The following is a 15,251-nucleotide window of genomic DNA, read 5'->3' as shown; positions in this document are numbered from 1 at the left end:
ACAAGGCTTTACAACCTTCATAAATAAAGAGGGACATGTGAAAAAATTCCTGACTATGTTAGCAAATCCTTTTTCTACAGAAACAACTGGCAAAGCACTGAGTGTTTGCTAGACACCCAGGACAAAACAGGTAACTACACTCTGCAAATCAAGCGGAGCAGCTGCAGCACTGAACACAATGCTCTACACAGGGAAACCAGATGTCTTGGCAGACACCAACTACAGTAAAAAGCCACCGTGGTACTAATTTTCAAGGCACCAAACACTCTTATAACACCAAATATGTTCTTAACCATCTCAGTAGAGCTGTTTATGGCCCCCACCAGCCTCTATAACTGTTATCCCCGCATTTTCCCCCACACCTTTTGAACCTCTTGAGTTAGTGGTTTACTCTGTGCCCTCCAAATCCTTTCTACATCTCCTCTCTTTTTGATCTCTGCACCCTCTGCTGCACTGAAATCCCAAGTATTTGCTTCTAATTTAGCCTTCAGTTCCTTCCCCCTCACAACTTTCTAGTGACCACTGGCATTTTCTGATCCCTCTACTCCGACACTCATCTCACTATGCTCCATTTTTGGCTGCTTCTTACTTTTGTTAAGTAATCCTTGTCACCTATATGCCCAAGTGCTCCCTCTTCTCTCCTGCTTGGCTTGCCTTTTGCTTTTCTTTCTTCCTCCACTTCTGCATGAGCTGCAAGACTTGCTAAAAGATTGCTTTCTCCTCCATGATGTCAGATATCTAATGCAAACACAGAGTTACATGAAAAAGGTGAAAACAGAATTTACAAAGGATGAAGTTTAGGAAAAAAACCAACTAATCATGGCATTTGGGAAGCACAGGGCTTTGGGACAAAGCACTCAATCAAGACAGAGTACTGGAATACCCAGAGTTAATTGGCAAAGCAATTACAATTTGTGAAGCAAAGGAAATCGGCCACATGGCTGGAGCTGATGGAATGCAGACAGCGATCAGACAGTTTGTACTGTATTTCAGTACAAACTGAAATAATACTAGCCAGACTGAAGCAGGGGGACAGTTCAAAGAGGGAATGCATCCTCCCCTGCCCCACCAGCACACACAAAAGACCCTCTTCCCCACTGCAGCAAGTGGTGTGAGTCAGTGAGACACACCTGGAAACACCTTGCAAGACCTGCAAGGAACAGCAGCATGTTCAGAGGAATCACAAGTGCAGAGCACAACCACGGGACAGCAGCAGCATTAGCATCATCAGAACTTCTTCAGAGGAACAGCAGGGATGAAGATGAAAGCTCAGTGAAAGAGGAAAGGAACATGAAAAGTGGAGGCATTTATTAGCTGCAGATGAGGTGCAGGTGAGCAGCACCATGCCAGCAACAAAAAAATTGCCAGTGGATGAAAAGGCACTGGCAGGAAAAGCAAATTAAATTCAGGCTGAATGCTGGTGATCTTAGAACTACTGGAGCAGGTGAACAACGTAGAGAAATAAATACACATGACGGGCTACAGCCAGTAACTATGATGGAAAGAAAAACACCCATTACCAAGGTTAAAGTCTGTCAAACCCTGGTCTCACAAAGCATGCCTGATTCCCTGACGGGGCAAGAGACCAAAACAACAGAGACAGAATTAATACATCTATCCAAGGATAAATAGCTCCCAACATAGCACAATGCAGAGCAGTACAACTGTCCTTCAACTCACACACCTTCCAAAGCTCTTCCTGCCCTGAAGAAGCGGCTGCAAAAGAGCCGGACTGGGGACAGCCCTGGGAATTGGTGACAGAGCTGAAGGAGCCCAGGTGCCTAGGCAGTAAGAGGTGACAAAGCAACCCCTGCCGTGCTGCTTCTCCCACAAACCTGATTGCTTAGGCGCTGAAGAATTAAACGCCTTTATAAAGAGGGTTTTGCCCCTGCCTGCAAGGGGAGAGGAGAACTATGGCCGATACCAAACCAGTGCTAGTACTTGAGGTACTCACAGCTTGTGGTCTGGCCAGCATGTGGAGACAAACCAAGCGTCAACTTGGCAAAACCTTTTTCCACGGACCACCATTTGGGCAGTATTTGGCACTGAAGCTCTTTCTAGGACCCACATGAACTTAGATCCATGCAGATATCTATTTCAGGCAGGGAGACAGTCCTAGACAATCATCACCTAAGGCTCTGGAAAAGCTAGACCTACTGGGTTTAAGCAAGAGGGCCTACATAACCTATGTGGCAAAAAGAAAAACAAAAATTGAAAGGTGAAGCGGTTGGCAACAGTAACGCCAAGGCTACTGTCAGGGTGCCTGTCTCAAAATCAGCTGGGACATAACAATTCTTGGAATAGTTAATTATATTAGACAAATTATAAATGCTTGAAGAAATGTCATTCAGAACTAAAGCATCCTACAGGCACAGGGCTTGAATTTCAGCCAAGAAACTGAAAAAGAAGTGATGCAGGCTTAGCGTTTTAAGAATAAGCAGTAATTCAGTGATCCACAGCCGACACTTTGGTTCGTTTTGCTGTACAAGCCTGTTTTACAAACTGAATATAAACCTAAGAGAGATAGCAATGGCAGACACTTGTTAGCACAGGCCACAAAAATGCAGGGGAACGGAGTGCAGCAGCACATTATACCATTGCCTCACAGATTCATGGAATGGTTTGGGTTAGAAGGGACGTTTAAAGCTCACCCAGTTCTAAGCCCCCTGCTGTGGGCAGGGACACCTTCCACTAGATCAGGTTGCTCAAAGCCCCACCCAACACAGCCTTGAACATTTCCAGGGTTGGAGCATCCACAACTCCTGTGGGCAGTCTGTTGCAGTGTCTCACCACCCTCGTGACCAGGGGCTGTTCCCTCAGCCTGCCTCATGAGCCCTAGGCCCTCACCATCTTGAAGGCCCTGGGCTGGGCCCACACCCCACGCATGAGTGTCCCTCCTGGACAGGGGAGACCAGGAGGAGACTGAGGAGGCCAGATGCAGTTGCTGAAGTGCCAAATAAGAGGAAGAAGGCGTTTTTACTGTTCTTTTTCTTGTTTTATTGTTGGGGGTTTTTTTTCAATTGTTTATTGCCAGCCTTTAAAAGAACTCCTAATGAAACAGCTAGAGGGAACTTTAATGCGGAAGGCCAGCACTTATTCCTGGCAGAACTGCAGTCTTCTGCTTCTCCACAGGAACAGCTGTCCCTCTACTTTCTTTGCATGATCTGTTGCTATTCTTTGGGCACTGCCACGGAGGGTCTGGCTTCATCTTCAACCACCCATTGGGCATCCTTCTTGTCCTCAGACTGAAGAAACCCCACCTCCACAGGGCCATCTCCAAGCCCCAGGGACCTCAGTGGCCCTCTGAGGGACTCCCGTCGTCCTAGCGCAGCAGCCTGGCAGAAGCCAGGTTGTCTTGTCCCCTCTTCTTGGGGGCCAGGCAGAAGAGATGGCACTCCTTCAGGAGGGATAGGGGATGGGAAAGAAGAGCTCACACAGCCCATGGCAATCAACAAAATAACTGTTGATGCCAGGAGATGGAACGGGTGAGCCCTCAGGATGGCCAGGCACAGAGGCTGGGCTGATGGCAGGGCACTGGCTGGGCGCTCCTGTGACGCCACAGCCATGGTGTCATGGAGGGGAGCCCTGGCATGGTGTAGTGGTGCCAGGTGAGCCATGCTGGAGATGGATCCACTTCCATCTGTTCTTGTTGATCTTTGGGTAGATCCACCTCCATGGGCTCTGCACCATCAACCACATAAGCGATGGCCATCACTACCATGCTGCTGATGGTGTGTCCCCCCCCCGACACTGCCTCCTGTTCCTCCGTGTCTCCTGCAACCACCTATCTGCCTTCCCACACAAAAGCAGGCAGCCACTCACCTTGCTGCTGTGGGACCTCTTTCTTCCCATCATCCTTGGAATCTGAGGACTCAGGGAATTGTGGTCCAGCAGCCAGGGTCCCTGTATTTATGCAGCCTGGAACAGAAGGCAGCAAGGTGGCTCATGACATCAGGAGGCCACTGTTATGGTGATGCATGTGGCCAAAGATGGCTGTTCTGGGAGTTGGGGGCCTGTGACCTGAAAGATGCCCTACTGTGTGGGAAGAAAGAGGGTCAGGGTGGCTAAGGACTCCTTTCCTGGGGATCGCTCCCCTGTGCCTTTCTGCTGCCCCTTGGGCACAGGGACTGCCCTCCACCTCCCCTTGCATGCCCTAGGCTCCAGACCCCTCCTCATCCTGTGCCCGGGGTCCCATGGATGAGATGGCAGCCAGTGTTCCAAGAGGGTTGTGGGTCCTCAGTGACCCCCCCCAACCCAACCAGCTCCCTGCAAGCACCTCAGACTCCCACACTCAACAGTGGCTGCAAGGGGGTGAAGCATCCAGACATCCCACCAGTGGGAAAGGGAGGCACAGCTAGCCTGCGCAAGGTCTCCCAGCGCTCCATAAAGTTGTCGTTAATTGCCAACTGTTGTGTGGGCCCTTCTTTCCTGTCTCCCATACCCTGGAGTGTGGAGAGGTGCCATCTCCTCCACACTGAGCCCTGGGGGAGAGGGAAGGATAGGGGCCAGCATCCCTCAGGCTGCTGTGCCGGCACAACGCAAGGAGTCTGTTGGAGGCGACCGAGGCAACCTTCTCACTGCTTCTTCCCCCAATAAAAAAGGAGCAATATATGACCTGGGAAAGACTTTAAGAACACATTCATTCTTAACACCTTGGCATTGATGTTTTCAAGACATAGCAATTGCAAAATAAGACTTCTTATATTTACTCCTTATTTTAGGCAAACTATTTTCAAGGTACACCTCTGGAAATTACAATTCAGTAACGTTTGATAGGAAAACTGGATTTCATAGATTGTTTTGCATTTTGCATTTTTGACTGAAAATTAATAAAAACCTCCCATCTGGCCTGCTTACAGTAAAATATGGACTGTGGCAACTAATGCTGAGCAAGCTGCCGCAGCAAGTAATTGAGGCTATTAGTACAGGGTGGTCTGGACAGGATAGTCTCAGCCCATTATAAAATTTGTTCTGCAGCTCAGATGGGGTTAATAGCACCCAGACATGACTACAACAATTTTACGGAAAATAACATTACAAAATATAAATAAAACTAATTTAGGAAGTGAAGTATTTACGAGAAAGATTGGAGATATCTTAACTAGGCTCAAATGAACGGCAGTGCTGAGGAAGCTGTTGGAGTTGCCAAACCAAATATACAGGCCAAGTCAAACAGCCCCTGCTAATGACATGGAAATAAGTGGCTTCTTTAAACAAGGCAGAAACATATTTATTTAGAATGGCAGGAAAAAATACACATTATCATTAATGTAGATTATCCTCACTTCAAGAGAGCTCTACTAGGCAATTCTGCAGCCTAACAGGTGACAATGCAGATCAAATATTTTTACTGGTAAATGAGATATAACAGTATCCGACAATTAACTAGTGTTTAATGTGCATGAATTTATACGATTTCAGTGAAACCCAGGTTTCCATATAAGACTGCTAGTTCTTAATACTCAGTCCAGAGGGCTAGTGGGAAAAGAAAGTTAAAAATATAAAACATGCCTGCTATAGAGGGCCCCACAGTCAAGTCTCTGATCTGTATTCAGTGTTCTTACATTTCTGAGTAGCACTGACTGTCAATTGCTTATATTTGGCTCAACTGGAAGAAAAGCACAAGAACGTATAGACTGTCTGAAATCAATATCGAGGTCACTGAGATGGAAACCAGGAAGGAAGAAAACCCCCATGGATGATGCAAACGCCAGACCACCTAGGCAAACTGGATCCTTGCAAATCCATGGGCCCCAATGGGACGTACCCTTGAGTGCTGGAAGAGCTGCCAGATGTTCTTGCCAAGCCAATCTCCATCATCATTGAAAGGTCCTGGAGACCAGGAGAGGTGCCCAAGGACTGGAGGAAAGCAAATATCACTCCAATCTCCAAAAAGGGCAAGAAGGAGGATGTGGGAAACTATAGGCCAGTCATCCTCACCTCCATCCCTGGAAAGGTGATGGAGCAGTTCATCCTGGAGGTCATCTCCAGGCATGTAGAGGAAAAGAAGGTTATCTAAAGTAGTCAACACGGATTCACCAAGGGAAGATCATGCTTGACCAACCTGATAGCCTTCTATGGTGCTGTGACTGGCTGGGTCAACAAAGGGAGAGCAGTGGATGTTGTCTATCTCGACTTCAGTAAGGCATTTGACATTGTCTCCCGTAGCATTCTCACAGACAAGCTAAGGAAGTGTAGGTTAGATTAGTGGACAGTGAGGTGGATTGAGAACTGGCTGAACAACAACGCTCAGAGGGTCGTGATCAATGGGGCAGAGTCCAGCTGGAGGCCTGTCACTAGTGGTGCTCCCCAGGGGTCTGTGCTGGGGCCAGCCTTGTTCAATATATTTATCAATGACCTGGACAAAGGGATAGAGTGTAACCTCAGCAAGTTTGCTGATGATACCAAGCTGGGAGGAGTGGCTGATACACTGGAAGGCTGTGCTGCCATCCAGCAAGGCTGGGACAGGCTGGAGAGCGGGGCTGAGAGGAACCTCATGAAAATCAACAAGAGCAAGTGCAAGGTCCTGCACCTGGGGAGGAACAATCCCCCTGCACCAATACAGGCTGGGGGCTGACCTGCTGGAAAGCAGCTCTGTTGAGAGGGACCTGGGACAGCTGGTGGACAACAAGCTGACCCTGAGCCAGCACTGTTCCCTTGTGGCCAAGGCGCCCAACGCTGTCCTGGGGTGCATTAAAAGGAGTGTGGCCAGCAGGTCAAGGGAGGTTATCCTCCCCCTCTACTCAGCCCTAGTAAGACTGCATTTGGAGTAGTGTCCAGTTTTGGGCCCGCCAGTTTAAGAAGGACAGGGAACTCCTTGAACAAGTCCAGCAGAGAGTTACCAAGATGATCAGGGGGCTGGACCATTTCCTTTATGAGGAAAGGCTGAGAGACCTGGGTTTGTTTAGCCTGGAGAAGAAAAGACTGAGGGGGGATCTTACCAATACTTATAAATATCTGAGGGGATGGTGTCAAGAGCATGGGGCCAGGCTCTTTTCAGTAGTGCCCAATGACAGGACAAGGGGCAATGGGCACAAGTTGGAACACAGGATGTTCCAGCTAAACATGAGAATGTGAGGGTGACAGAGCAGTGGAACAGGCTGCCCAGAGAGATTGTGGAGTCTCTTTCCCTGGAGACATGCAAAACCCACCTGGACACAGTCCTGTGCCCCCTGCTCTAGATGCACCTGCTCAAGCAGGGGGGATGGACAAGACGATCTCTAGAGGTCCCCTCCAACCCCTACCATTCTGTGACTTAGTGTTTGCATCTCTAATGGAAAATGGTGACACAGAAAAGCAAGAAAGATGCGATACTTTTTCCACATAAGGGTATCAGATAGACCTACAATGTAGAATAAGTGACATCTTTTCCTACTTATAAAAACAAGTAGGATAAGAAGCCACATTGACACCTTTTGCCCTTGAAAAAATCTCAAATGGGAAATAGTCACAGAATGATGAAATAACTAAGCCTTATGTAATGATAAAATCAGAATTATTGACCTTTTGAGAGGGGCGCTAATGCTTCGGGGCACTTACTGGTCCACCTGACAATCTTTGGGTCATCTGAAATGATCCAACATCTCAAAGACTAATTGAATCTCATTATTCTGTGTAGTTGATTTAAATTCTTTATTATGCCAACGTGAATTATTGTTCCAAGGTGTCTCAGGCAAGAAAGCTGATTTACATAACAGCAACATTGCTGCAGACCATCTTAGCATCTCAAAGTATAAGGGACTCTCTCCAGATGAGGAATATCAAAACCTTTGTTCTTTGGCAGGGGAAAGCCTTCTCAGGAAAACAGAAGTACAGAGGAGCTCTGGTCAAGCTCCCAGTGTATTTTGGTTTGGCTGATTATACACACAGACTATGAATTTCCAACATCTTGAAAAGCGTAAGTATCTAAGGACCAGATTCACATCTGTTTCCACCCAAGGCGTTACATGGATCTTACTTAAATCTCACACCACATCTAAATAAGACAGCTTATTTCATTTTCTGGAAAGCCCTTCTCAGCTATTCCTGCAAGCCTGAAAAAAGCAATTGAATTGGGAAGTGACTGGAAGAGGGAACATCAATGCACGCAAGAACAAATAGGAAAGGGAAACTCTCAGTACAACAAAACATATAACCTCATCAGTTCTTGAGGCTATAATTGTAAGCACTGGATAAAGAACCCCATCACCACTCTGCTCCCCACAGCCATGACCTACAAGGTAACCTCTGTCATCAGGAAAACATCCTGCCTTTTACCATATTGCAGAGATTGGTAATTGCAAACTGCCAGATGAAAGACAGTGTCCGTCATCTCTCCCAGCGCCACTCTTCCTTCACATCTGCCTGAACTTGCAGGCGAGAGAAGGCTGAGCTTTCACGCTACTATACCATACGCAGAAACGCATCTCAGGAAGACAACAGCATTCCTTTGCCAACCCCACAGCACAGAGGAGGTGCACAGGAGGGCACCGCTCCATGAGGTCCAAGTCACTCTAATCCAGTCTGACTCAAGACAAGAAGGTGTGGTGCAGGAACACATGCTGCGTTGGCACACCACTACACAAATCTGTCACAGGTAACATTTGTACATAAAGGAATGGCGCAAGAGTTTGTTTATAATCATAATATGTAATCTTTGCAAGTGATTTGGGGATCTTCTGGGGCCAGACAAACTGTGGGCCACATTCCAAGAAAATAAACACTTGCAACTCTCATGCAGCGTACAGGGACCCAGGGACTCGGTGCCGCCCCACAGTAAGATTATTGAAGAGTCAAATCCCTACCTGACTTCAAGTCAAGAGGTGAACAAAGCCAGGTTCACAAATTACGTGCAGTACATACCCTAGCAGCAGCGCAAGGATACACTGGCCCAGGACAACTATGGCACAGCTAGCGTGAGGTCCAGGCAACCCCTGGCTGCTGTGTCAGTGAACCTCAACAAACCAAGCGAGAGCACGAATCAAATTGCTCAGTGTCCCTGGATTCTCTGCTGAGTCTGTGATAGCGGTCTGTGCTGTGAATATGGGCCTGGGGATGTTGACTCACTTTACATACACCAGTGCAGAGCAAGATGTGACAGCACTTCTGGTTATCCTCCAGGGAGACAGAACAGACCACCTGGAAGTGAGAAAATCTGCCCCACCAGCAGTTCCCATCCTCCTCCCAGCAGCTATAGTGGCCCATGATGTGCTTTGGGGAGCAGCGTTGCTTGGCACAGGTCCCTGTGAGTGAAGGTCTCACTACTGCCTCCAAAAGCACATAAATATCATATGCAAACTTCATGATATAGATGCTCCCCTGCTGCCAACACTTCTCTTCAGTCGGAATGAGGTGCTTAGGGGTGATACCTAGTTTAATTTTTCCTCTGGGTTAACAGTTTCCACAGAGAGGAAATAGATATTCCAGCCACCAATGCAGAGCCACATGGTCCCATCTCCCCCCATGTGCATTCAGTAATGTTTGCTGCAATTCACTATACAAAAGAGCGATACTGTGCATGTACAGGCAAGTAACCTTACGTGTGAGCAACTGCAAAAGTCAGCCCGTGTGCATGCGAATGAACCTGCATACGTAGGTGCGCTCACCCATATGCATACGTGCTTCTGAGGGTGCCTGGGCAGGGAGCCTAGAGACGGAAGTTGATGCATTCCATTAAATGGGTAACTTAAGCTTTCTGCCAGCTAGTTTCCTCATACAAACACATGCACCTGCCCATTCACACCACCACTCGGGTCAGTTTTCAAGCAACTCGCACTGCTTTATAGTAGCCTGGATGCCTGCAGACCAGAGAGCTCACCGTGGTAGGGAGCTAAGAAACCAATATTCTGGGGAAGGAAAGAGACACTAAAGATGTACATGCTGGGGAGGTTGAAGGCTTGCCATAAGGACTTTTCTGTTCGCGCATCTCCATGGTTTCTTCTGAACCCCTCCCATTTCCCACTTCAGAGTGGGACTGCACAGTACTGAGTTAGAAAAGCAGCCGTCTGAGACACTAGTAGTGAGACAGAAACCACCTGTCTCAATCCAAGATCAGAAGATAACACACTCCTAGTGTTATCTGCACGCAACACTAAAATGTTGAGAAAAGGGGTAGGTTGAAGCAGCCAGGAGAGGCAGGTTAAAGAACAGCCCTCCAATTCCTTGTTTCTACGAGCTGCACCTCCCAGCAATCTAATCTAACCCTGCACACTCTGCTTGTGCCTGGCTCAGTGCGACGCTCACACCTGCAACAAAGGAAGTTAGTGCAAGTGATTTATAGTCTCCCGAGATACCATGGTCTTTGCACCAGAAAAAACAGAGTCTGCACCACAACAGCTAGGAACAGCCTCACCTCCAAGTTTCTTCAGGGATCAGGATTCACTTTTACTACATTGACACAAGGTTTTAAAGCAAAGGGGGATCACTGCACAGCCTCCTGGTCCACAAGCATGACTTGCTGACACCAGCCTGGCTCCCTCAGAGTCATACCTTTCTGCATGGGCGGGTGAGATGAGGCACTGGGCACAGAAGAGGAAAACAGAGGTAGCAGGAAGAGGTCCCTGAGGATTACAGCAGCTCTGGGAAGAGGCAGGGTCTTGGGGCAAGGCAGTCTTCCCTGAGGAAGGTCTGTCCCTGCCCTTGCCTCTTCCAGCCATGCTGCCAAGCCAACGGTGTTACAGCAGTAAAAGCAGGGTACAAGACTTGCTCTCTGGACACAGCTGCTCTGCGGTTTGCTGGTATGCTCTCCCTCCACAACAACTCATTCACCCTTGAAATAAGAGAGTTTACGCATCTCCAGCACTCACTTGAGGGAGCAAAGTGTGCTATGTAGCAGCTAGTAAAGAGTACAAAAACATTTCCACTGGAGAGCCCACTCCACAGAGGTTAGAGCCTGTCAGCAGCAGGAGTAAACAGACTGTCTCCAATTGCTCGGGTTTCTTGGCAGGGAGGCAGTGCCCTGCCTGTTACAACTTGTTTTGGATGACAACAGGCCACATTTCATGTGAGAAGAGTTGTGCCCATCTTCAACTCACATCAGCCTGCTTGTTTTTCATCACTCAGCTGTAAACATGCTTCAGATTCCTATAAATACCTATCAGGCAGCAGACCAGAAGAGGGGAAAGAAAGGAAAAAGGGGAGGAAAAAAGGAAGCCCCACAACAACAACAGAAAAAGAAATACCCTCCCGCCCATGAGAGACAACAGTCCTGCCAATAAGGCTTGCTGGGAAGAATATGTAGGAATACCTTGATGCAGTGACATCACAAGAAAAAAAATGTGTTTTTTTCAACCAGACTGACTGCTTGTTTCAGCATCACCTTCAAAGGAAAGCTATCGCTCACCTGTCCCTGTCCAGCCCATCCCAAACCTTCCTGACAGCTAGGAAAGCGCCCAGATCAACTAAGGCACATGCAAATCCCAACCCTGAGGGTACACTGAGCATGAATGCTGCACCTCAGGCTGGTCCCTCAACCTTTGACTTTAACATTACAGCAGAATGAACCTCATGACCAGAGCCTCTCCCAGCATACAGTGATGCAGCGCCATGGAAGCCAACGGATATGGATGATTACAGCATATTCTCCTAATCCCTTTATCTCTTTCATCCAAACTGATTTACATGCTTAACTTTGTTGCATAGCAAAGCTGCATATACATCAAGGGAAGACAGTCAGGGCCTCAACTTTTAAGCACCACTTACTCAAGCGCCCACACCCAGGCCATCTGACATTTGCTTCCTCCACCACAGACTGATCTGGTGCGGGAAAGGGAGGAGAGGAGCATAAAGCTGGTGAGGATCCACTAGACCTGAAGACTTGCTCTAAGGCGCAGACCTCGGAGCAGGGGCAGCACAGGGGAATCACAGCTGCTTGTGCTCCATCCCACGTGTGGCTGAGAGGGAAGGGAACATTTTCTGTGACTCCCTACAGCCTTGCAAGAGGAAGGCACACCTCTCTGGAAAGAGGAAGTGCACTTATCTTTCCACGCACAGGCTGTTCTCCAATATCTTTTAGGGAAGCAAGAAGAAACTGTTACCAACATAGATGGAAACAGCGATGTACTTCCACGCCCAGCAGCTCTACAGCCTTCTGGCCCAATGGAGGGAGCCTCTTCACCTTTTGCCCAGAAAAATTACCCATTAAACAGCCGTTGAATTTTATCATTAATAACTAGGGGAAGCTGTTGCATCAGATAAGTTGAGGTGGTAGCTCTTGGTTGGTCGCAGGTGTGACTTACGGTAGGGTTCCCACCTGGGACACGCAAAAGAAAACAATGCAGAAATGAGAGGTGAAATGTATTAATTGTTCTGAGAGTCACTCCCTCCTACGCCAGCTCCCTGGGATCTCTGGAAAGTCACCACATGGAGTCACAAACACAGCCACCCCAGTCCCCAGAGAAGGAAACGTTAGTTTTAACAGCCAAAAGAAAACAAATAATATTTGTCTTTCACTCTGACTTCTGATTTCTCTTAAAACAAAACAGGGTCCTTGAGGCACTGGAGCAAGAGGAAAGGTGGGGAGGGTCACAGATTAACCTTCCTCCTGTTAGCCGTAAGGCCAGGAAAACACAGTGCTCAGTGCCCAGCGCACCCACGGAGCCTTGGCTCTCTGGGCACAGCTGCTCTCCCTCCATGATGCTGCAGAGCTGTGAGGAGCTGCCTGCTGGAGGGTTTCACCCTCCCACCCTTTTCAGCAGCGTTTAAATGCCTTCTGCATGCAATGGGCGGCAACATCTCTGGTGCATTTGGGAGGATCTGGACTTTTATATAGTTGAACTTTAATATAATTATTTTCCTCATCTTCTGTTTTAGTTGGTAGAGACTGTAGTCGTGTCACCGTTCCCTGTTTCAGTCTTAAAACAGAATTACTTTTATAACAGAGATGTAAAAATACATGTTGGCAAAGAGGAAGAACCCCATTTATAAGAAAAGCTGGTTTTGTTCCTAAGCATCTCTTCTGTCCTCACGCTCTCTCCTGTTTCTCCCATGCCCTCCCTCTCCCTTTGCATTGCTGGCAGCGATAGGACCGTCAGCTGTATGGCTCCCAACACCTGACTCAGGCCCCCTCTCCTTATAACCGCTATTTTAAATACCTCTGAGTGGTTTGTTTTCTCCCTTACTGCACCATACAAGTCCTCTACATTCCTCTACAGTCTTGTCTAAGGATCTTTGGGGGCTATGGGCAAAGTGGCACATAGTAAGAGGCTTGGCTAGATCACATGAAAGATGTAACGCAGAGTAGACTCACAGTGCAACCCATCTTCTCGTGCCCCAACTAATTCCACCAGGCATAACAAGCAGATTATAACTAGAGGATTTATCCTAGCCAAAGAAATCAGATCTCTTACGCTGTTGGAACAATAAACATGTGTTTTTAGCCTTAACATCACATATAATATGGAACAAATGGACAAGCTGAAGTCCTGTAATGGACTTTGTGGGAGTAGACATGCATGGAGCTCCTTGCACAGCCACAGTCTAAAGCTTTAAGACTCAAACGAAGCCTGACTCATGGGAGTAAGAATCAGGGGGTTGATAGCCCGTAATAAAGGGACCAAGATGCTGGAAAGCATTGAAAGTTAAATGCTCAGATGTATTTGAAAAACTCCTATCAAATTAGATTGGCACCAAGCACTGAATTTACTTTAAAAGCAGCAGCAGCACCCCCCCATAGGCTTTTACAATACCACAGGCCAATCAAGTCTTTCTTATAACCGTAAAAAAGAAGTATAAAAAGCCACACAACACTGACAGAAATAACTGTTTTCCTCTACTTTGGAAAAAAAAAGAAGGTAGCCACGCTTACTATCAGCCCCGCTGTACTCCTAGAAGTTTGCACAAAGTGAACCCATTAGGAGGCAAGTGGCGCGCGTCTCCAGGGTACGCATTCCCTCGCCCTTTGCATACACTTCTTCTCTCATCAAAGCAATATTCAAAGCATCTTTGCTGCCTTCCAGGTTAGCACCAAAGCACCAAGAACAAGAGACACCACAAAGCTGTGACTCCGGGCCCTGCAATTCCAGCAGGGTCACGTTTTGACAGGTCTCCTGACAGGGAGGAGGCTGAGAGGCGACAGGGCGAAGGCAGAAAAGTGACACACGCACATACCCCCCCCCACACCCCCATCTCCGTCTCGGAGGACGAAGCCCACCTCCGTCCCCGAGGCAGCGGCTCCCCGCGGGCCAGCAGCCCTCTGCCGCTGCGGCGGGCTCCGCTCACCCCCGCTTCCCCCGCCGGCCCGGGAGCGGCGGCACCCGCCGGGCTCCCGAGCGGGACCGAGCGCCCGGGGAGCCCGGGACCGCGCCGGGCTCCGAGGGACGGGACAGGACGGGACGCCCCGCGCCGCCTTCCCCTCCCTCCGCCGCCGCCCCGCCGGTGACTCACTGCGGTCCGGGGGAGCCCCGCCGCCGCCGGCCGCCGCCACCAGCTCCAGGTAGGCGGCCCAGAGCCCCAGGGCCAGCGCGCCCAGGGCGAGCAGCAGCCGCCGCCGCCGCCGCCGCAGCCGCGCCAGCAGCCGGCCCCGCATGGCGCCGCTCAGGGCGCCCAGCCCCCGCCGCTGCCGCCCCAGGGCATGCTCCCGCCGCTCCGCCGCACCGGCACGGCACGGCACGGCACGGCGCCGCCGCCTCGGACCCCCTCCTCCGCGGGGCGGGCCCAGGTGCGGGGCGGTGCCGCGCCCCCGCGGGGGGCAGCTCCCGGCCGGGCTCGGCCACCGCCCCCCGCACCTGCCCCCGCCCCGTGGGGGCCGAGCCCGGGGCTGGCACCGCGCATCGCCCCCCTGGCCGCTCCGAGGGGCGGTGGGCGCCGGGAGGGGAGGCCGGAGCCGTCTCCGCCCGCGCCACGCATGGCTGGGTCTCTCCGGTGAGGACGGGGAACGGTGACTCCCGCAATTCAAATCCGCGCGGTTACACACAGCTGAATCCGTTTCACAGTGTCTTTCACCTGGTGCAACAAGCGTATTTCCTTCAAAGCGCTTTGCTCAGTCAGGAGGAACAGGGCTCATGAAGTCTCCAAATCCGCTTTCTGAGGCGGCAGGCTACACGCGATGTTACACACTGTTCAGACCCACCAGAGGGAGGACATCAGAGGCCCACACACAGACCAGGATCTTCCTTGGGTGACGTCTCAAGTCACATCGCAAGCACACTTCTGAAGTGACTCTCCCAGCTGTCCCCCCATGCTGTTGATTTGGGTCACACACCAAGCACACTCGGCGGATTCAAACTGTTTTCTACCAGTGCCGCTGTACTCCGCTCTGGTGAGACCCCGCCTGC

The 15,251-nt window shown here is 49.7% G+C and overlaps 1 protein-coding gene across 1 annotated transcript in view; it reads right to left on the bottom strand.

Moving 5' to 3' along the window:
- The window catches only part of B4GALNT3 (beta-1,4-N-acetyl-galactosaminyltransferase 3), a 70,427-nt gene extending 55,784 nt beyond the window's left edge, over nucleotides 1-14,643 (bottom strand). Inside the window, exon 1 of the mRNA XM_064458194.1 lies at nucleotides 14,362-14,643. Within this exon, the coding sequence (XP_064314264.1) occupies nucleotides 14,362-14,503 (142 nt within the window). The 5' untranslated portion in view covers nucleotides 14,504-14,643. The remainder of the gene's footprint in view (nucleotides 1-14,361) is intronic.
- Nucleotides 14,644-15,251: the final 608 nt, after the last annotated feature.

The sequence above is a fragment of the Phalacrocorax carbo genome, chromosome 1 (genome assembly GCF_963921805.1).
Source record: "Phalacrocorax carbo chromosome 1, bPhaCar2.1, whole genome shotgun sequence".
NCBI lineage: Eukaryota > Metazoa > Chordata > Aves > Suliformes > Phalacrocoracidae > Phalacrocorax > Phalacrocorax carbo.
Note: the sequence above shows the minus strand (reverse complement) of the source record. Positions and strands in the feature narration are given on the sequence as shown.